The sequence below is a fragment of the Salvelinus namaycush genome, chromosome 10, assembly GCF_016432855.1.
Source record: "Salvelinus namaycush isolate Seneca chromosome 10, SaNama_1.0, whole genome shotgun sequence".
Taxonomy (NCBI): Eukaryota; Metazoa; Chordata; class Actinopteri; order Salmoniformes; family Salmonidae; genus Salvelinus; species Salvelinus namaycush.
Window position 1 is genome coordinate 17,666,211 of NC_052316.1, and position 22,097 is coordinate 17,688,307.

A 22,097-nucleotide genomic window follows, 5' to 3' on the forward strand; every position below is an offset into this window, starting at 1 on the left:
ACATACTATTAATAAGATGGGGCTAGAAGCATCTTATATGGTGAGCTACCGAATGGCTTAGACAGACAAGCCCCATACCATTGTGGAGGACTTAATTCTTCCTGCTGCCACAGATATGGCTGGGACAATCTTGGGGGAAAAGGCCAAAAAACTAGAGACAAAGCCTTCAAACACTGTTTCACGACGCATCAGTGACAAGGAGATGTTTTGAAACAATTACTGCGTCTATTATAAGCCAGTGAATTCTATGCGTTACAGCTGGATGAGTCAGACGTGGTGGGCCTGGCACAGCTCCTGGTATTTGTCCGTTACGTTTATGGGGGGGGTCAATTAAGGAAGACACCTTCTGCAAACCGAGACAACAGGAGAGGATATTTTTAAAGTACTGGATAGCTTTGTGACATCAAATGGACTTGTGGTCAATATGTGTTGGTATCTGTACTGATGGTGCAAACGCCATGGACAGGGAGGCATAGTGGAGTGGTAACGCGCGTGGAAGCAGTTGCTCCCGACGCCACTTGGGTACACTGCAGCATCCGAGAGGCTCTTGCTGCCAAGACAATGCTTGACAGACGTTTGGACACTAACAAAGTTAACCATTTTCACTGTAAAGCAAGGCCACCGAACTCGTGTATTTTCTGCACAACGCAATGATATGGGCAGCGACCATGTCATGCCTTTACAACATACAGAAGTGCGCTGGTTATCAAGGGGCTAAGTACTGACGATTTTTTAAAATTGAGAGACGAGTTTAAAGTTCTTTAGACCATAATTTTCACTTGTCCTACCGCTTGCATGATGTTGAGTTTCAAACGACTGGCCTATCTGGGTGATGTTTTTTCCTCACTTGAAGGATCTGAATCTAGGATTACAGGGAGTTTACATACACTTAGGTTGGAGTCATTAAAACTTGTTTTTCAGCCACTCCACACATTTCTTGTTAAACTACAGTTTTGGCAAGTCAGTTAGGACAGCAACTTTGTGCATGACATGTAATTTTTCCAACAATTGTTTACAGAGATTATTTCACTGTATCACAATTCCAGTAGGTTAGAGGTTTACATACACTAAGTTCACTGTGCCTTTAACAGCTTGGAAAATTCCAGAAAATTGTGTTGTGGCTTTAGAAGCTTCTGATAAATTATGTCAATTAGCCTGAGTCAATTAGAGGTGTACCTGTGGATGTATTTCAAGGCCTACCTTCAAACTCAGTGCCTCTTTCCTTGACATCATGGGAAAATCAAAAGAAATAAACCAAGACTTCAGAAAAAAAATTGTAGACCTCAACAAGTCTGGTTCATCCTTGGGAGCAATTTCCAAACGCCTGAAGGCACCACGTTCATCTGTACAAACAATAGTACGCATGTATAAACACCATGGGACCACGCATGCGTCATACCGCTCAGGAAGAAGACCCGTTCTGTCTCCTAGAGATGAACGTACCTTGGTGCGAAAGTGCAAATCAATCCCAGAACAACAGCAAAGGACCTTGAAGATGTTGGAGGAAACCGGTACAAAAGTATCTATATGCACAGTAAAATGAGTCCTATACTGACGTAACCTGAAAGGCCGCTCAGCAAGGAAGAAGCCACTGCTCCAAAACCACCAATAAAAAGCCAGACTACGGTTTGCAACTGCACATGGGGACAAAGATTGTACTTTTTGGAGAAATGACCTCTGGTCTGATGAAACAAAAGACTGCACTTTTTGGCCATAATGATCATCGTTATGTTTGGAGGAAAAAGGGGGAGGCTTGCAAGCAGAAGAACACCATCCCAACCATGAAGCACAGGGGTGGCAGCATCATAGTGGGGGTGCTTTGCTGCAGGAGGGACTGGTGCACTTCAAAAATAGATGGCATCATGAGGATATATTGAAGCAACATCTCAAGACATCAGTCAGGAAGTTAAAGCTTGGTTGCAAATGGGTCTTCCAAATGGACAATGACCCCTAGCATACTTCCAAAGTTGTGGCAAAATGGCATAAGGACAACAAAGTCAAGGTATTGGAGTGGCCATCACAAAGCCCCCGACCTCACAATCCCATAGAAATTTGTGGGCAGAACTGAAAAAGCGAGTGCGTTCAAGGAGGCCGACAAACCTGACTCAGTTACACCAGCTCTGTCAGGAGGAATGGGCCAAAATTCACCCAACTTATTGTGGGAGCCTTGTGGAAGGCTACACGAAACATCTGACCCAAATTTAAATTGTTTAAGGCAATGCTACTAAATACTAACTGAGTGTAACTTCTGACCCACTGGAAATGTGATGAAAGAAATAAAAGCTGAAAGTCATTCTATACTATTATTCTGACATTTCACATTCTTAAAATAAAGTGGTGAACCTATCTGACCTAAAACAGGACATTTTTTACTAGGATTAAATGTCAGGAATTTTGAAAAACTGAGTTTAAATGTATTTGGCTAAGGCGTATGTAAACTTCCGACTTCAACTGTATATTCAACGTGCGGGACAAAATTGAGGCTATGATTAAGAAGTTGGAGCTCTTCTCGGTCTGCATTAAGGACAACAGGTCTTTCCATCATTTTTTGTGTGCAAATGAGCTCAAGCTTATGGACAATGTCAAATGTGATATAGCGAAGCACCCGAGTGAGTTGGGTGCGCAATTACGCAGGTACTTTCCTGAAACAGATGACAAACAAATGGATTCGTTATCCCTTTCATGCCCTGCCTCCAGTCCACTTACTGATATTTGAACAATTGTGCCTCAGAAATTGCAACAAGCGGTTCTGTGAATTTAAAAAAAAAAATCAGCTGTGCTCAGAGTATCCTGCCTTGGCAAATTGCACTGTTAAAGACACAGATGCCCATTGCAACCACGTACCTATTTGAGAGTGGATTCTCATTAGCATGAAAACGAAATACAGGCACAGACTGTGTGGAAAATGATTTAAGACAGACTCTCTCCAATACAACATCGCAGAGTTATGTGCATCCTTTCAAGCACACCCTTCATTAACCTGTGGTGAGTTATTGACCATTTTCAATGTACAAAAGGTTAAATAAAATTATTATTTGTGCCCTGTTCCTATAAGAGCACGTTGTCACTTCCCACGAGCCGGGTTGTGACACAACCTCACTCATTCTTATGAGTACTAAATGTATCGTATAGTGTGTGGCAAGCTTACAATGAAGGCAAAAAACAACATTTGAGAACATGTTGACCCTGGTGCTAGAAAGCATATGTAGCTGGAGGTTGAATGTTTGCTGAAAGGGTACGGGACTATAAAAAGTTTAGGAACCACTGCCTTTGTACTTGTTGGTAAGTGATGTTTTTGGGGATTTGAATATTAATACTTTTCTAAATACCTGCAGTCAAATTGTGCACTAGGTAATAGATAATGCAGAACACGTTCATTTTGCCCGCTAGATAATTTTTTACGATGAAGTTCTCATTAAGAAGCCTACAGGTACTAGTTTCCCAAAAAAACAACAGTTTAAGGCAGTCATGCGTGTTTGTTTACAAAGAAGCAAAATTAGCAAAATGGGAGCTTTGTGAGGTGAGTCACTCCTGCAGGGGAACTTAAGTGAGGTGATCAAGTTACACTTGAAATTCAATACTAATGTTTGCCAACTATATATCTTTTAAGTTAATGTGCCAAATACATTCTCTTCAGCTGGGGTTTTCTAACTTTAGCTAAGGGGCTAACGTTAACTTGCAAGATAAAGCTTCTTGGTAACAGTAGCAGAGACAATCCCCTCCTGGATTAAGATCCCTGCGGTCTAATATTTGTTTTGTGTGTGCTGCAAACTGCATTTTGAGATACTTGCATAACTTTGAGCTGGGTTGCCTGTCCTAGTAGTAAATGATTGCATGTGTTCATTACCATTTACATAGCATCCGCTATGAGAATTCCTTAGTACTTGTTAGCATTCTGGTAAGTTTTATGGACTTTTTTTTTTACTTTGGAAAAAAATAACAATAGCGCCCCTTGTGTGCACTACCGGTAAAAGTGTATATCCCGGGATGGCACGGTATGAAGGTATGGACATCTGGATACCACCCAACCCTAGATCACAATGTACCCAACAGCACAGCCAAATTATATCGAATGACATAGGCAGACTTAAGAAACCGACATCAGTTGTGTGAATTGGCATGAGAAATACTTAATCAAAAGCCGAATAGAACTATAAACAAAAGTTGTGATCAAATTCTTTAATGTTATGAGCAAAATAACTTTGGTAAACAAGTTGTACACAAACTTCCACCCATAGCATGTGGGGTTTTGGAGCCCCATCAGTGTAATCATCCGTTCAACCTACAACAAAGCCTGACCGTGTACGAATGTGTGAGAGAAAAATAAGATTGAAGAACAAGTTCCCCCTTTCACCTTAGGTAAAGCTTTAAACCTATTACACAATGGTGTAAACTGCTACTGCTAAAGAAGCCATGGTAGCAGCACAGCAGATAGCTTGGCAAATGTCAGTGTATAGCCTACTCTATCCAAGTCAAGCAGACCTAGCCATAAACATACCACTACTGAGGAAACTTTTGGTTGCATGATGAGACTTAAGAGCATAACATGATTTTCCTGATGGGAGACAAAGCACAAAAATGTATTCCACTAAGCAGTGCCAAGCTTCTATAAGTTAGCCTGCCTATGTAATGAACAATATTCGGAGGGAAAATGCTTGACGACAACTGACAAGCAAGAGGAAGTCCATCTGGTTTCCTTCCTCATTGACACGTCTGGAGCTCACGTGAACCATAAAGCGAGGCTAGCCTGCCCAGAACAGCCTTTGGAAAGACCAGGGTCGCGCTGCAACTGAGGGGATGCTGGCACTGCAGAACACCCAACCACTGACTGAGAGCCCTACAAAATGTTTTATTATGCGTCTGTCCTATATCTGAGAGATATGATCAGTTAATTTTTTACATGCATTTATGCCCTTATTTTAGGCACTAATCTTTATCTATGCTTAAATGTTACTGGCACCGGGAACCTTCAGACGAGTTGAGGCCCTAGAGCAAAACAGAACATCGTGTTCGTGAGAATCTCATCTTTCAATAGAGTGTAGTTTGTAGGCCAAACCGTTTGGATGCTACATCCAATTTTGTGAGAAGACCGATTTTCGGGATGTCTCATGGTTTAACAAACACCGCTTTAGCTCTGCCACGTTTCACCGCAGATGCGGCAATATCGGCGGATTGAGACGCAGCTTGGATTTTCACAGGGGCGTGACCATTGTAGGTTAAGGGTTAATGCAAGTGAGCACTAGCAAAAGACCATTGGTTAGCGATGTTTCTGTAGCGCTCCTGTGATGGCAGAGTTACACCTGCTTAAATTTGGCACGTGACAAATAAAATTCAATTTATGTCAAGTCATAATATCATTCTGCCAGGTAGGCATAGGTTACTTTGAAGTTAACATTTAATTAAGAACGCTTTTGGGAAAGCATTTCCATCTCCCAGAAGGTTATCATTAGCATCACTAACGGCTACACACACAGGTTTCAGATAGTGGCTAGAAAATATGAAATTACTGATGCCTTTCCTTGTCATGATTAAGTTCAATACATTTAGTTGATTTCCTACTAAGTTCCATACATTATTTTATATTGTCGAATTCTGTTTTAATGTCTGGATTCCGTCCACGTTCTCCGCAATGCGGATTTTATAGGGCCCTACTGAACAGCCACAGAGCTCACACTGGTAGCTGAGAACATAGCACTTTGAACAGGGTAGCCCCTGGCATGCGTACTTTCCCATTAGTCATATAATTATGTTTTTTTAGTGTTCTCAAATCATGGGTGACTTGACACATCAAAAAGGTTCAGGTTCTTCCTTTGCCACATCCTTATGAGAATGAGGTGCTAACTTGAACACACTATGTGGTGAATGCAGATTCAGTGCAAATTGGGCATAAAGACAACGCACAAGGAATGTAATAAAACCAACACCCGTGGTCAGATTTGAGTGAATGATTTGGAATGTGTGATGCAATGTGAAAATTTTAATTTCACAAGTAACGATACCAAACAGTCATTGAAAGAGGCACTTCATATTCTAACCAACAGAATAGAGATCTTCTCCCAGATGTTCTCCAATACAACCCATCCCTTTCCTGGGAAGTGATCCCCTCTGGTTTCACCTAGACATGTGCTCAGTCCAACTAGCCAGCCAGACCTTTAATGGAGCCTGCACATTCAGTCCCCCCCCACCACTGGAATATAAAACAGAGCACCGAATTTAGCTCCCCCATCCCCCTCCACTGACAGAGTGCAACACTCAGCCTGTTCATTTGAATGGGCTGCTGACATGTCACTATTCTCTGGGACTGGAGCCCAGAATGTTCTACAGAGCTAACCTTAGGACAGAATGTGCCCCCTGACTAGGTCTGGGGCGATAGCAGTATTGCAATACTCGTTAGTGTTGCGGCAAGGTAACAAAAAACAAAGCACATTGAAATTCTTTAGGAAAACAGCCCCAATCCTGGAAACAAATATTACGTGTGACTAGATGACATTTACTTTCCAAGCTATAGCACACAATATTTTACATACAGCAGGTTTTTAAAGGACCAAAGAGTTGCCTGCTTTGTGTTTTAATTTTTGCCATGGAAAAATATTGCAATACTGGTAAAGTCACAGCCCTAATTCTGACCGTGACTCAATGACAGGGCCATGGAAGTTCACACAACACCAGAGAATGGCCACCAGCTGGTGTCATGCAACAAAGTAAGAGACAAATCTGATTGAGTCTAGGCCCAAGATTTCTACTCTCCGGGGAGTACCTTTGTAAGACAAAGACTGATAACACGAGGTTAGAATAGAGAGTTGAGCAATGGTGTTCCTTCAACATTCACCTGTTGTTGGCAGTTTAATGAGTGGTTTGGACACTGGGAAGTTATTGACCTGCAGACTAGTTGGCAAAGTGTCAGCTGTCTGAGTCTCGTGTTACCTGCATGCGAAGAGAAGACATATGCACAGACCCATTCCTGCCAAAGCAAAAGCACAATGTTTTCACTGGTGCTTTCCCCTTTTAACATTAGGGCTACATTCTATTTGGATTACAGTCCTGCAATATAAGAGACAAGAATAGTTAGTCTTAATCCCCATCCACATGAACCTGCCTGTAACAACACTAGCATGTCATGTGTCAGGGTCGGTAGGAGGGCTACTCCTAAAACATTGCAGGCCTCAATGTTCACCAAATAAACATCCCTATAGATAACAGTGCAGTGGTGTATTTCCCTCATCTCTCTGGGGAGATATTTGCACTACTATAAAACACTGGTTTAAAGTTTAAACTCAATGTAACAAACGCTCACAAATCAATGAGGGTCATTGTGTTGGCTTATTTGGAATCACGTCAAAGGGGTCTCCACAGTTCTTTGAAACAAAAACGTACTACTTTACATAAAACTGCTTAATGTATTAAACCACATAGGCCTAAAACAGCTTAAATTAATGATTGACAGAAGAGGCTGTTTCCACATGGATAGATATAATAATTTGAATTTTTCTCACGTACCAGTGACGTTTGAAAATAATGACGACGTAACACCATTGTTCCACTCTTGAAAACGAAATCAAAATACTACGAGGTTAGGCTAGTTTGCAACAGCTGTCTGTAGAGGAACTGAGCAATCAAATTCCTAAGAAAGAAAAATTCAGGTCGGAAAGTGAAGGTGACATTTCTATGAAGCTTCTACAAACAGCAGAAATTGGAACTTGAGATACATACACCTTACTTGAACTTTGAAAAATCTCAATGCATTAAAAAGGAACACTTTGCTGGGAGTTCCAGTTGTAGGTTGAAGTGGGGAAGACTATTCAAGATGTGACAGACAGCTCCACAGAGGACGCATTAAGGCAGGATTCTGCGTTTTTCGGGCAGAAAACACAGATCTAAAATTATTCTTATTGGAAATACTGCTCGGCGTCAGTCAGAGTTTGCTCCAAATCATGAATGTAAAAGGACAAATTTTGTGTTTCAGTTGCACTTCTCTGGGTCAGATACATCTTTGCTTTCGTCTTGACCAATCAAATTCCACCATTCACGAACAGGCTTTGATCACCATACAGCGCTCCGACTGATGGGTACACTTTTCTCTGGTACTATTTTCCTGTGTTTCTCTCTGGTAGCAAGTTACCCGCAATGTTCAACAACTCATCGTTCAACACAATAGTCAAGTACAAGAGCATCACTAAGCTCGGGACCTTGGGACTGAACACATTCCTCTGCAACTGGATCCTAGACTTCCTGACAGGTTGCCCCCGGTGGTGAGGATAGGCAACACCTCAATGCTGACCCTCAACACAGGGGCCCCTCAGGGGTGTGTGTTTATCAGCACAAGTCAAATTACCCACATAATGCCATCCAATTATGGGACATTAACTAACCTGTGACAAAGGAACTAAAAGTAATGACAGATGCTGTTATGAGGATCAGGATCCTTCTGAATTGTCCAGGACTCATCTGTGAGGAGGTCAGAGGGCAGTGGAACAGAGAAGCTCCCCATGTGGGCCCAGGGCCTCAGACATGGTGTTAAGATCCAACAACAGCACCAGACCAGCTGTCAGAAGGACAGGACATTATCTGGGGCAGCTCCCAACACTTGACTACTGGGTCATGTCTTTTACAGTGCAATGACTAGACACGAGACGTAGCAAGAATGCAGGTTAGGTCTGCTCTGTACACATTGACACCAGGCCGTCCAGTGTGACTAGCCCACGGCAGTCATATGGCTGTGGTTATGGTCTCGCTAGCGCCCCATTCATTCTGTTCAAACTGGGGAGTCAGCATTCCTTAAAAATCCATGGCATCAGGGCTGGCTGACCAGCACGAAGCAACAAAATCCAGACCAGTCGCTGTTACTTCCCATAGGGTCGGAAACCTTCCCTGTATCATCCCAGATAGCGTGAGACAAAAACGTTCAAAGTGCGTTCTTTGACAAATAAGAAAATGACATGATTTTCAGACAACGCAAAATATGGCCTACTGTTTAACAAATGGGCAACAAGCAGTAAGAAAGTACATTCTATTTTGGCTTATTTCAACTGACGGATTGCACGATTTGGAGGAAACGTCTTTATGAGGCTGGAATACATCGGTGACAGCCAATCAATTCCAGTGACAGCCAATCGAAGTCCTTCACCGGAGGCAACAAACGTGCATACTAAGTGAGGCAGGTAGCCTAGTGGTTAGAGCGTTGGGCCAGAAACCGAAAGGTTGCAGGATCGAGTCCCCGAGCTGACAAGGCAAAAATCTTTCGTTCTGCCCACTGTACCCCGCTAGGTCGTCATGGTAAATAAGAATTTGTTCTTAACTGACAACTTAAAAAGTAGGATAGAGGACAGCTCATTAAAGCTCAATCAGTCCCTTGTCTCTAGTGTCAAGGGGAAAAGTCAACCCAGAGCATTAACATCTCTCATTGTGCCCGCCAGCAAACTAAAAGGACTGAACAGGCTCTCCAATGACAAGATATGAGGCGTGTCTGCTCTGCTAGTTTGTGAAGCTACTTGACAAACATCTCTGTACTAGCAAGACTGGATCACATGTGAGAAACATGTTTTTAACTCAGCTTATCAATGAAAAACTGGTTAGAAATTATAAACTTATCTTCATCCTTTTATCATACATAGAGCTCAATGCTGTGTAAGGAACGTCATGAAAAAATTCATTCTACCTGCACAGAAACCAAGAATAACTTGGCCATTGAAACCAAAAGGCTTTGGGCCAAAACAGTGTCAATCATCCCACAAAGGAACACCAAAAGTTTAACTAAATTTCTATCCATTTTATTGAAATAGCCTATTGTAGGTGCAATCTTGAAGGTTTTGGCATGATTTCATACACTGATTGCTTTTCTAAAAAAGGTTACTGCTTTAGTAACTGGAGGCATCTGGCGGCAAAATATACTTTGATGAAAACCAGCAGCCGTTTGAATAAACACTGCCTATCAAAAAACAAGATGGTACAGCAATAGAATGTTCTGAAAAGGTCTTGGATGGTATTCAATTCTTTACAACCTGCGCTTGTCTGACAATTGGGGGATATGTAGGGTAGAGGACGACTGCATCATAAAAGAGGCCACGTTTTAACACATTGCAGTACATTTATATCAAAGCTTCAAAGGATAAAATATCGCATTAGGGCATATTTTTCCTTGTGTGTTAGTCTCCAGATTGGCAATCCCCAGAATGGAGCTCGAGTTCACTATGTACTTCCGCTCAGATGTACAAGCAGAGGAACGTGCTGACGTTGGCACTGCTCAAGTCATACATGGATAACAGTCTGCCATGCTACCTGAGGACTATTGCACAACGTACTTAAACAGCACAAAGCTCTAAATGCTGTATAATAGGATTGGGAGGTATACCGTATTCCCGGGGTATTTGGAAAATAACAGGTTTTTCAATACCGTTTGTATTATACAATTGAGTATTTGTATCCAAGTAAATACCTGCAGTCAACTTGTGCAATATGTTATTAGACCACATTACTCACTTCATCGGTCACTACTTTTCTTTATGAAGCTTACAGGTAGTCCCGAGTCATGTGGTGTTTGTTTACAAGCACACAACAACGAGGTGATCTAGTATGGAATTAACAAATAAATTTGCCAGCCATGTACCTTAACTATTAAGTTAACTGTCTAAAAGGTGCTAAAAATGCACTGGTGTTGTTTTCAGTTTGCTAATTTAGTAGCTAGTTAGACATCTTGCTAAAGTGGTTAGTTTATTCAAAATCAGTCTCTGCTTGGTAACAGCAGAGAATCCGCTCCTAGATCAAAAGCCGTGATGTCTGTTTTAAACAAGTAGCAAACTGAGTAGCATTTAAGTTCCTTGTACAGTTTAGGTCAGAGACTGTATAAAATGTTTGATGTGCTTGTTCGCATTCTCTGTGATTTTACATGTAGTTGTTAGCATTGCTAACTTCCGGATTACAGAACCTCAGTGAGGTTTAAAAACAGTGCCTCTGTTTAGGCTTGGTCGGCATACCGGTGTATTTGGAAATACCATTTAAACTAGTTCAATACATTTTTATATTTGTAGCTACTTTAGTAAATACCTTCAGTCAACTTGTGCAATACGTTTGCCAATATAATCCTCCAACCACCGGCTTCTAGGGCATTATCACTTAAATACCAGAACAGGAGAAAGCGGGAGCAGGGATTCCAGCTGTGTATTGACAGGGGTCCCGTTTTATATTGAAAGCCAACAGTGTTTTTGCTTCAAGTCATCAAGGATATACAACTATATTTTTCCTTCACAAGAAATGCATTAGAGCAACACATTCAGCAGAACATTTAACTGTTATCAGATGACAACAGTAGGGCAATGCTATTTGGCTGGTAGCCACAGATAAATGAGCTTACTATGAAAAAAGCCCAAAAAATACACAGCCATCATATTTGTAATGTTTGTCATAGAAAGATTGCAGCCAGCTACATTTCATGTTTTGCTTAGTTTAGCTTGCATTTTACCGGAGAAAATAACTTCGAGTGCTGTCTGCTGATAGATGAGAATTTGCAAACGGCATTCTGAGTGCTGAAGTGCAACTGAAGCGCAAAATTAGTCTGATGCCGAGCAGAAATCACAATAAGCTTTTTAATTCAGCGTTTATAAAAGCGCAACTAGATATTTTACGCATTCTTTTTATCCTGCGTGAAAACCGTGAGCCCTACATTTAACTTGCAAGTACATGGCTGAATTAATAAGGTGATGGGGCATAATATGTTAGCTTTCTGCCATGTTTGAGAAGTCAAAGCCCATTGGATGAGTTACATGTATAGTAGCCGCGATCTTGATTTCCTTACGTTTCTTCTCCTCTCCGTTTTCTCCGAGCAGAGCAGGCAGGCCTGTTGCCCTAGCGACGCCAGACTCCACAAAGACAGCGTGAAGCCTACACATTCTGTTCGAGCCTTCCTTCAGACAAGCACTTGTCAAAACTGTTCATTTGCACAATGTTTCTCATTCACATCTCTTGTCAATGTCCCAACTCAACAAAAATGACATCTACCTATACATGCATAACTTTATGGAGCGGGATTGAATGTCTCTGCAATTAGTTTATTTTCATTTGCACTGGTTAGCATATTTAGCTAGCAGCCTCCATTGAAAAATGCACTAATACTTGTGCTAATTTCGTTAGCATTTTGGTAAGAAGGCCATTTTTTGGCACCCCCTTGAGTTCATTGCCGGTGTTATCGAATATCCTGGTATGGCACAAGGTCGGTATGACAATCTGGATACCACCCACGCCTACTGTATAATACCATTCTCAGAGGAGGACTAGACCTAGAAAAGGAAATAATTTATTATTGGATGGTGAAACAGGATGTGTTAAAACAATACTTTCTATATACCATCTTATAGGTTTTCCTCCTGGTCAACATGGGGCCAGAGGCCTAAATGAACTGGCAGTGCTCAACTCTATTCCATCTACAACCAATATTTAATTTCACAAAGCAAGAAGCAATAAAAGATTAGTCATTCTGCTGTGTGTTTGGAATAGACAGAAGTCCCCAGACAGAGGAAAAACAGGACCAGCCAGACCTTGGGAACTCACTTCATAGCTGTTTTTTTTTTTTTTTTTTTTTTTTTTTAACCTGTTTGGCGTGCAAGCCCGACACCGGTACACTTATGACAACAGCCAGCTCAAAGTGCAGGGCGCGAAATTCAAAATATATATTTTTTTAATATTTAACTTTCACACATTAACAAGTCCAAGACACCAGATGAAAGATACACATCTTGTGAATCAAGCCAACATGTCCGATTTTTTAAATGTTTTACAGGGAAGACACAATATGTAAATCTATTAGCTAACCACGTTAGGAAAAGACACCACTATTTTTACTCCATCCGTTTTTTACTACATCAGTAGCTATCACAAATTCGACCAAATAAAGATATAAATAGCCACTAACCAAGAAACAACCTCATCAGATGAGTCTGATAACATATTTATTGTATAGCATATGTTTTGTTAGAAAAATGTGCATATTTCAGGTATAAATCATAGTTTACATTGCAGCTACAGTCAGAAATTGCACCGAAAGCAGACAGAAAAATTACAGACACCAACGCCAAATAACTAAATACTCATCATAAAACATTTCTGAAAAATACATAGTGTACAGCAATTGAAAGACAGGCATCTTGTGATTCCAGACAATATTTCCGATTTATCAAGTGTTTTACAGCGAAAACACAATATAGCGTTATATTAGCTTAGCACAATAGCAAACATAACAACAGCATTGATTCAAGGCAAAAATAGCTAACACGTATAAACCACCAAAAAATTTAATAATTGTTTCTCTAACCTTCTCAGAATTCTTCAGATGACAGTCCTGTAACTTCATATTACACAATGCATATAGAGTTTGTTCGAAAATGTGCATATTTAGCGGCACAAATTGTGCTTATACAATGAGAATAGTGTCCATAACGTCAAGCAATCTGTCCGGCGCCATCTTGGAAAGCCACCTACTCTTATCGAAAACTATTCATAAACTTGACTAAAAAAATACAGGTTGGACAGCAATTGAAAGACAAATTAGTTCTTAATGCAATCGCCGAATTACATTTTTAAAATTAACCTTACTGCGCAATACAGGCTGCGATAACACAATGCTACACTGCAAGCAATGGCGTTTCATGCATTTGACATTTTTCAACAGAACAATGAATTATCAGCATAAAGACTGCTTACTATTAGCTGAGCTTCCATCAGAATCTTGGGCAAGGTGTCCTTTCTTCAAAACAATCGTCTTTGGGTTGAAAGATATCCTCTTGTCCGGTCGAATTAGCCGCTAAACGTTAGCCGCCAACTGGAGTGGTGTCCAACTCGTGAAAGCGCATGGCAAAGAAATCCCAGAAAATCGCAATAAACTGCTATAAGTCGGTTTAAATTAACTACCTTATGATGTCTTTAACACCTATAACGAATAAAAACATGACCGGAGATATAGAAATACTAAAACGAAAGCGTTTGCAGGACGCCATTCTGATGTCTTCATGCGTCAAGCGCACTGTTGAAAAGAACGGTACTTCCTGTTCCACGGTCTAATATAAGGTCCCAGATTGCACAATCGACTCCATTCAAAGTCTCACCGCTTACTGACATCTAGAGGAAGGCGTATGCAGTGCATGTACCCTCATAGCTTGCATGGGGACTTATAAACTGATCTCAGAACAGGGACCTGGATTTCTGAAATCTCACTCCCTGACAGGAAAAGTGCTGCAGAATGAGTTCTGTTTCAGAGAAATAATTCAAACGGTTTTAGAAACTAGAGAGTGTTTTCTATCCAATAGTAATAATAATATGCATATTGTACGAGCAAGAATTGAGTACGAGGCCTTTTTGAAATGGGCACCTTTTATCTGGCTACTCAATACTGCCCCTTGAGCCCAAAGAGGTTAACTAGGCAAGTCAGTTATGAACAAATTCTTATTTACAATGACGGCCTACACCGGCCAAACCCAGACGACGCTGGGCCAATTGTGCGCTGCCATATGGGACTCCCAATCACAGCAGTTGTGAAACAGCCTGGAATCGAACCAGGGTGTCTGTAGTGACGCAGTGCTTTAGACCGCTGCACCACTCGGGAGTCCTGGGCACAGATATCAAAACTGGAGCACAAGGCATTGTCATCTTAACTTCCCTCCTTTCTTTGCAGTGTCTGAGTAGAAGAGAACTGATTTGGCAGGCGAAAACCTGAGAAATCCATTTGGGAAGTATTTTTCTTTTTGGTTTTGTAGTTTTCTATTCAATGCCATTACAGTATCCATTGACTTAGGACTCAAATTGAAGTTCCTATGCCTTCCACTAGATGTCAACAGTCTTTAGAAATTGTTTCAGGCTTGTATTCTGAAAAATGAAGAAGAGCAGTCAATGAGTGGACCCTAAAGTGTCACAGAGCTTTTTCATGCGCGAGACCGAGAGGGTGCCTTTCTTGTTCACATTTATGACGTTATTGTCCGGTTGAAATATTATCGATTATTTAGGCTAAAAACAACCTGAGGATTGAATAAACATCGTTTGACATGTTTCTATGAACTTTACAGATACAATTAGGATTTTTTGTCTGCGACTATCGAACAAATGGAACATTTATTTTGTAAATGAATGTCTGCTGAGTGCAACCATATGAAGATCCTCAAAGGTAAAGGATTCATTTTATCTCTATTTCTGACTTGTGTAACTCTTCCACTTGGCTGGTTACTGTTTGTAATGATTTGTCTGCTGGGCTATGTTCTCAAATAATCGTATGGTATGCTTTCGCCGTAAAGCGAATTTAAAAAAATCTGACACCGTGGTTGGATTCACAAGAAGTTAATCTTTAAACCTATGTAAAATATGTTTTGTTTTCTGAATTTTTATAATGAGTATTTCTGTATTTGAATTTGGCGCCCTGCAGTGTCACTGGCTGTTGAAGAGGTGGGACGCTAACGTCTCACGTACCCAAGAGAGGATAAGACACTAACAGCTTACAGACGTAGGCAATTAAGGTCACAGTTATGAAAACTTAGGACACTAAAGAGGCCTTTCTACTGACTCTGAAAAACACAGAAAGAAAGATACCCAGGGTCCCTGCTCATCTGTGTGAACGTGCCTTAGGCATGCTGCAAGGAGGCGTGAGGACTGCAGATGTGGCCAGGGCAATAAATTGCAATGTCCGTACTGCGAGACGCCTAAGACAGCGCTACAGGGAGACAGGACGGACAGCTGAACGTACAAGTACAGGATGGCAACAACAACTGCCCGAGTTGCACCAGGAACGCACAATCCCTCCATCAGTGCTCAGACTGTCCGCAATAGGCTGAGAGAGGCTGGACTGAGGGCTTGTAGGCAGGTTGAAAAGGCAGGTCCTCACCAGACATCACTGGCAACAACGTCACCTAGGGGCACAAACCCACCATCGCTGGACCAGACAGGACTGGCAAAAAGTGCTCTTCGCTGATCAGTTGTGGTTGTGTCTCACCAGGGGTGATGGTCAGATTCACGTTCGTCATCGACGAAGGAATGAGCGTTACACCGAGGTCTGTACTCTGGAGCGGGATCGATTTGGAGGTGGAGGGTCCGTCGTGGTCTGGGGCGGTGTGTCACAGCATCATCGGACTGAGCTTGTTGTCATTGCAGGCAATCTCAACGCTGTGCGTTACAGGGAAGACATCCTCCTCCCTCACGTGGGACCCTTCCTGCGGGCTCATCCTGACCCTCCAGCATGACAATGCCACCAGCCATACTGCTCGTTCTGTGCGTGATTTCCTGCAAGACAGGAATGTCAGTGTTCTGCCATGGCCAGCGAAGAGCTCGGATCTCAATCCCATTGAGCACGTCTGGGACCTGTTGGACTGGAGAGTGAGGGCTAGGGCCACTCTCACCAGAAATGTCCAGAAACTTGCAGGTGCATTGGTGGAAGAGTGGGGTAACATCTCACAGCAAGAACTGGCAAATCTGGTGCAGTCCATGAAGAGGAGATGCACTGCAGTACTTAATGCAACTGGTGGCCACACCAGATACTGACTGTTACTTTTGACCCCCCCCCCCCTTTGTTCAGGGACACATTCCATTTATTTCAGTCACATGTCTGTGGAACTTGTTCAGTTTATGTCTCATTTGTTGAATCTTATGTTCATACAAATGTTTACACATGTTAAGTTTGCTGAAAATAAACGCAGTTGACAGTGAGAGGACGTTTCTTTTCTTTTTTGCTGAGTTCAGTACTGTCTGTCCATTTTGAGACGCTGTAGCCAAAAGAGTCAGAAATAATCTAAGATAACAAGAAATCTGTCATTAATTGAAGTTTTTGCCAAACTATCATCAAATGGACAAATTATATGCACAAACTCTTCCGAACTGTTCTGGCTGGGAAGCATGAGGACGCCTTTGTGGTCTAATACCAGTGAATATAGGATGAGGTTTATACTATTACATACTGACATAGCTTAAAAGGATAGTTCACCAAAACGACAGCAATCCATGCTTTGGTTTCCCTGGCACCTTCGCCAAAAGCATTTGCCCAAATCCCATATAACACAAATCATATTAAAGTCACGACACCGATATTAGCATTTCTCACACATCATGTTCAAATCTATAAGTGACTGTAGCGACTCAAATGTTAGATAATTTCAGATGATTAAGACAATGCTAATATCGGTACCATGATTTGAATGTGAATCAAATGCTAAAACTTTAGCATTTGGAAGAAGAGTAAGGGAAATAAAACCAAAGCATTTATTGCTTTCATACCTTGTACATAGACTACTTACAGGATAAGGAAACCAATATGTCATTGTGTAATTTGGGTGAATATCCCTTTAAGGGACTACTCGGCATGTCTGTACGGGAGGACTTGCTCAAGGGTACAGACAGATTTTTCACCTAGCGGGCTCTGGGATTCGAACAAGCAACCTTTGGATTAATGGCCCAACGCTCTTAACCTCTACGAGAGACATTTCAAAACGTAATTCCCTCAGCAGTGGACAATGGAGCCTTGGGATGAAAGACATTAAAAAAATGCCACTATTCATCAACTACAAAGCTGCATCCTCTGAAATCAGCGCCAAGCTCAGGCAGGGCAATAAAAGAGAAAAGCTATCCCGCATCGCCACAGATCACAGCGGTCCAATCCCTCCAGTTTAACTACCACACATTTCTACCAGCATGTCAAATGTGCAACCAGAGGGAAAAACTCTAGACCACCTTTACTTCACACAGAGACGCGTACAAAGCTCTCCCTCGCCATCCGTTTGGCAATTCTGACCATAATTCTGTCCTCCTGATTCCTGCTTACAAGCAAAAATTAAAGCAGGAAGCACCAGAGACTCGGTCTATAAAAAAAGTGGTCAGATGAAGCAGATGCTAAGCTACAGGATTGTTTTGCTAGCAGACTGGAATATGTTCTGGGATTCTTCCATACACCACATCAGTCACTGGGTTTATCAATAAGGGCATAGATGACATCATCCCCAGTGACTGTACGTACATTCCCCAACCAGAAGCCATGGACTACAGGCAACATCTGCACTGAGCTAATGGCTAGAGCTGCCGCTTTCAAGCAGCGGGACTAACCCATAAGCTTGTAAGAAATCCAGCTATGCCCTCTGACGAACCACCAAACAGGAAAAGTGTCAATACAGCACTAGTATTGAATCCTACTACACCGGCTACGACGCTCATCGGATGTGGCAGGCCTATTGCAAACTATTACGGACTTCAAAGGGCAGCACAGCCGCAAGCTGCCCAGTGACACAAGCTAAATTACTTCTATGCTCACGTCGAGGCAAGTAACACTGAAACATGCATGAGAGCATCAGCTGTTCCGGACAACTGTGTGATCATGCGCTCCGCAGCCGATGTGAGTAAAACCTTTAAACAGGTCAGCATTCACAAGGCTGCAGGGCCAGACGGATTACCAGGACGTGTAGTTTGAGCAGTCGCTGACCAACTGGCAAGTGTCTTCACTGACATTGTCAACCTGTCCCTGACTGAGTCTGAAATAACAACATGTTTCAAGCAGACCACCATAGTCCCTGTGCCCAAGAACACCAAGGTAACCTGCCTAAATGACTACTGACCCGTAGCACTCACGTCTGTAGCCATGAAGTGCTTTGAAAGGCTGGTCATGGCTCACATCAACACCATTATCCCAGAAACTCTAACCCCACTCATTTGCATACCGCCCCAATCTCTATTACACCCTACACTACCCTTTCCCACCTGGACAAAATGAACACCTATGTGAGAATGCTATTCATTGACTACAGCTCAGCGTTCAACACCATAGTGTCCTCAAAGCTCATCACTAAGCTAAGGACCCTGGGACTAAACACCTCCATCTGAAACTGGATCCGGGACTTCCTGACAGGCCATCCCCAGGTGATAGGGGTAGGTAACAACACATCCTCCACTCTGATCCTCAACACAGTAGGCCCTCAGGGGGTGCGTGCTCAGTCCCCTCCTGTACTCCCTGTTCACTCGTGACTGCATGGCCAGGCACTACTCCAACGCCATCATCAAGTTTGCCGATGACACAACAGTGGTAGGTCTGATCAACAACGATGAGACCGCCTATAGGGAGCAGGTCTGCGACCTGGCCTCGTGGTGCCAGGACAACAACCTCTCCCTCAACGTGATCAAGACAAAGGAGACGATTGTGGACTACAGGAGGACCGAGCACGCCTCCATTCTCATAGACGGGGCTGTAGTGGAGCAGGTTGAGAGCTTCAAGTTCCTTGGTGTTCACATCAACAAATGATCATGGTCAACACACACTAAGACAGTCATGAAGAAATGACTGTCTGCTAAATGACTTAAATGATGAAGAAGGCACGACAAAGCCTATTTCCCCTCAGGAGACTGAAAAGATTTGGCATGGGTCCTCAAAAGGTTCTACAGCTGCACCACCGAGAGCGTCCTGACTGGTTGCATCACGTACGGCCCAGTACATCACTGGGGGCAAGCTTCCTGCCATCCAGGACCTCTATACCAGACGGTGTCAGAGGAAAGCCCTAAAAATGGTCAAAGACTCCAGCCACCCTAGTGATACTGTTCTCTCTGCTACAGCACAGCAAGCAGTACGGGAGCACCAAGTCTTGGTCCATAAGACTTCTGAACAGCTAATCAAAGGGCTACCCAGACTAATTGCATTGTACTCCTAACAATGTAGCCTAGTCTTTAAATTAATGTTTGTTTAGTGGGCAAGACAATGCAACAGAATTATGAAACTAATAGGCAATGTGCTTCAAAGACAAGCACAGCAGGATATCATTCATGTTCTTATTACCTACATCAAGGACACTGTTAAGTGTTACCAGGGTAGGTAGCTGATGTCAAATATCACTGGCTGTTGGGCACTTCCTCTTCCCTAACTTAATTTAAAGACAATCATAAAAACACTTGCCATACTACCTATAAAACTTGTTTGTTATACTGTAGCTAGCTTGCATGACCAGGCTTTTCTCAGTCAAATATTTAATGAGCCAGCCAGCCAGCTCCCCAATTAGAATCAAGCAAGGGAGGAGTAGAATCAAAAAAAAGGTAGGGAGGGGACCTTTTATATTGCTAGCTAACATAATTCTCCAAGTCCATGACTGACTATCATCACCACAAGAACATTGTTATTTACTAGCTTTTAAAAATGATAATCGCTGTAAATGGGAGAAGGTTAAACTGACCAAAACTGCAAGATCGAGCAGGCAATTTGGGCTACTGATTTCTAGCCTTAAAGCTCACTTTTCAGGACTGTCAGAAGCAACAGAGCAAAGCAACGTAAACTAGGGATTTTTATTGCACTTTACTTGTGGATTACAATTCATGCATAGCTGGCTAGGTAGCTAGCTGATGACATTGCTCGCCAGAGTTTAATGTTAACTCGGCAAACTTAGCTAGCTACTAAACTTTTCCAAATGTCATCGATTGGCCAAGTTAGCTGTTCTACACCACTAGCTAACGTTAGCAGTCTAGTTAGCTAAAAACAGTTAACTACATAAAATATATGGTTGTTATAACGTACAATCTAGCTCCATTACAGACCCCGAATCAAAGGATTAACAGCAAATCTAGGTAACAAATTGGTTAGTTAATGTTGGCTAACTAGCTTACATTGCTACCTAGCTAGTTAATGAAGTTGACCGTTAACTAATCGATTCCGACTAGTGGTTGTAACGACAAACTAAATAGCTGAATTCCTACCTATGCTGACAAGAACACTTGTTATGCGAGTTAGCGAGCCTTCGGGATAAAGCTACCTAGTGTTATCTGAAACACATTGGTAGCTACCAGCCTCTTTTGCCACTACGTTCAGGTTTAAAAAAGTTAACTAATCTGTATAAAAATAATTTAAAAAATATTGCTCAGTTGCCTAGCTAAAAAGGACTAACTTTTCTAGTGAGTAATTAACTACCATCTAACTCATGTAAATAAAATAGCTAAACGTTGGCTAAGTGACTATCGAACCAAATAAGCTTGCTGGCTAGTTCTAGTTGAGCTGGCATGGTTTGGCAGTGAAGTAACGTTACCATATCCACTGCTAGCTCTGTCAGCCACCCAGCAAAATAGACCCAACGTGTAGTTAAATAACAATGTACTTGAGTTAACTTACCTTGCTGCTCTGATAACCTTCAAATGCTTTCAAGGCGCTGTCAGTGAGTTTTACGTGAAAGACGGAGACATTACTGCCATTGCTCACTCGTCCACAAGACAATCCGTAGCACTGCTCCTCCTTCAACGCCGCCATCTTGCTACCATTTCCTCCACGCTCACGCACGAACAGCACTGTGTCGTAAACGCACAAACCTATCATTAGCTTAACAATGAATATTCATGCTACGTGCATTGCGTGATGAAGTCACAAGTTAAATTGAAACACGCTAAATAATATATATAAACATATCCACGTGACATAAGGTCGACACATTTATAAGGAGGATTAATCATAAACTGTTTATTTACTTCAATATAATGAGGCATTGAGAATAGAATGTGAATCATTAAAAACATGAGACATGTCTGGTCAGTGGCTACCAGAGTAAAGCAGATACACACCAGAGATCTGCAAGGAAGAAACACTCGGTCACTGGACAACGTCAACGAGACGTCAATGTCTGACTGAATCCATGAGTTGGGAATGTCCAGTCAATAACAAATTGGTACAAAAAAATAAATAAAATTGGACATGAGAGGAAATGCTCTAGTTTGCTAGCTGTAAAGCCAACCAGCAAAATAGATCCAAACTCATTCCATGGAGGGTAGCTCCATTGTACTTGATTGATGAATTAAGATCACTGATTAGTTAGGAATTCCCCTCACCTGGCTGTATAGCTCTTAATTGGACACAAATTGAAAGAAAAAGCACTGCCCTCAACGGAATGAATTTGACACCCCTGCTCTAAGAAAATGAGTACCTGTTGTCTGACACATATACAGTTTATATTGAAAAGGAGCAGTGTCAAATATAAAATAGACAAACAAAATCAGTGTTTTCTACCTCCTGTAGTGTTATAAATCCATTTACTTTGACAGTAACAAGCTCTCATTTGACTTAAGTGTGTAGGCGTGGAGTCCATGTACTGTAATAACAGGAGGTGATGAAGTGCTCCCAACCTGTCAAA

The 22,097-nt window shown here is 42.0% G+C and overlaps 1 protein-coding gene across 2 annotated transcripts in view; it reads right to left on the reverse strand.

Annotated features, from left to right (window-relative positions):
- Positions 1-21,273, reverse strand: part of LOC120054784 (RNA polymerase II elongation factor ELL-like) — a 49,262-nt gene extending 27,989 nt beyond the window's left edge. For both annotated transcript variants that reach the window (XM_039002405.1, XM_039002404.1), the window contains exon 1: positions 21,089-21,273. In XM_039002405.1, the coding sequence (XP_038858333.1) occupies positions 21,089-21,223 (135 nt within the window). In that variant the 5' untranslated portion in view covers positions 21,224-21,273. The remainder of the gene's footprint in view (positions 1-21,088) is intronic.
- Between the last annotated feature and the right edge of the window lie 824 nt (positions 21,274-22,097).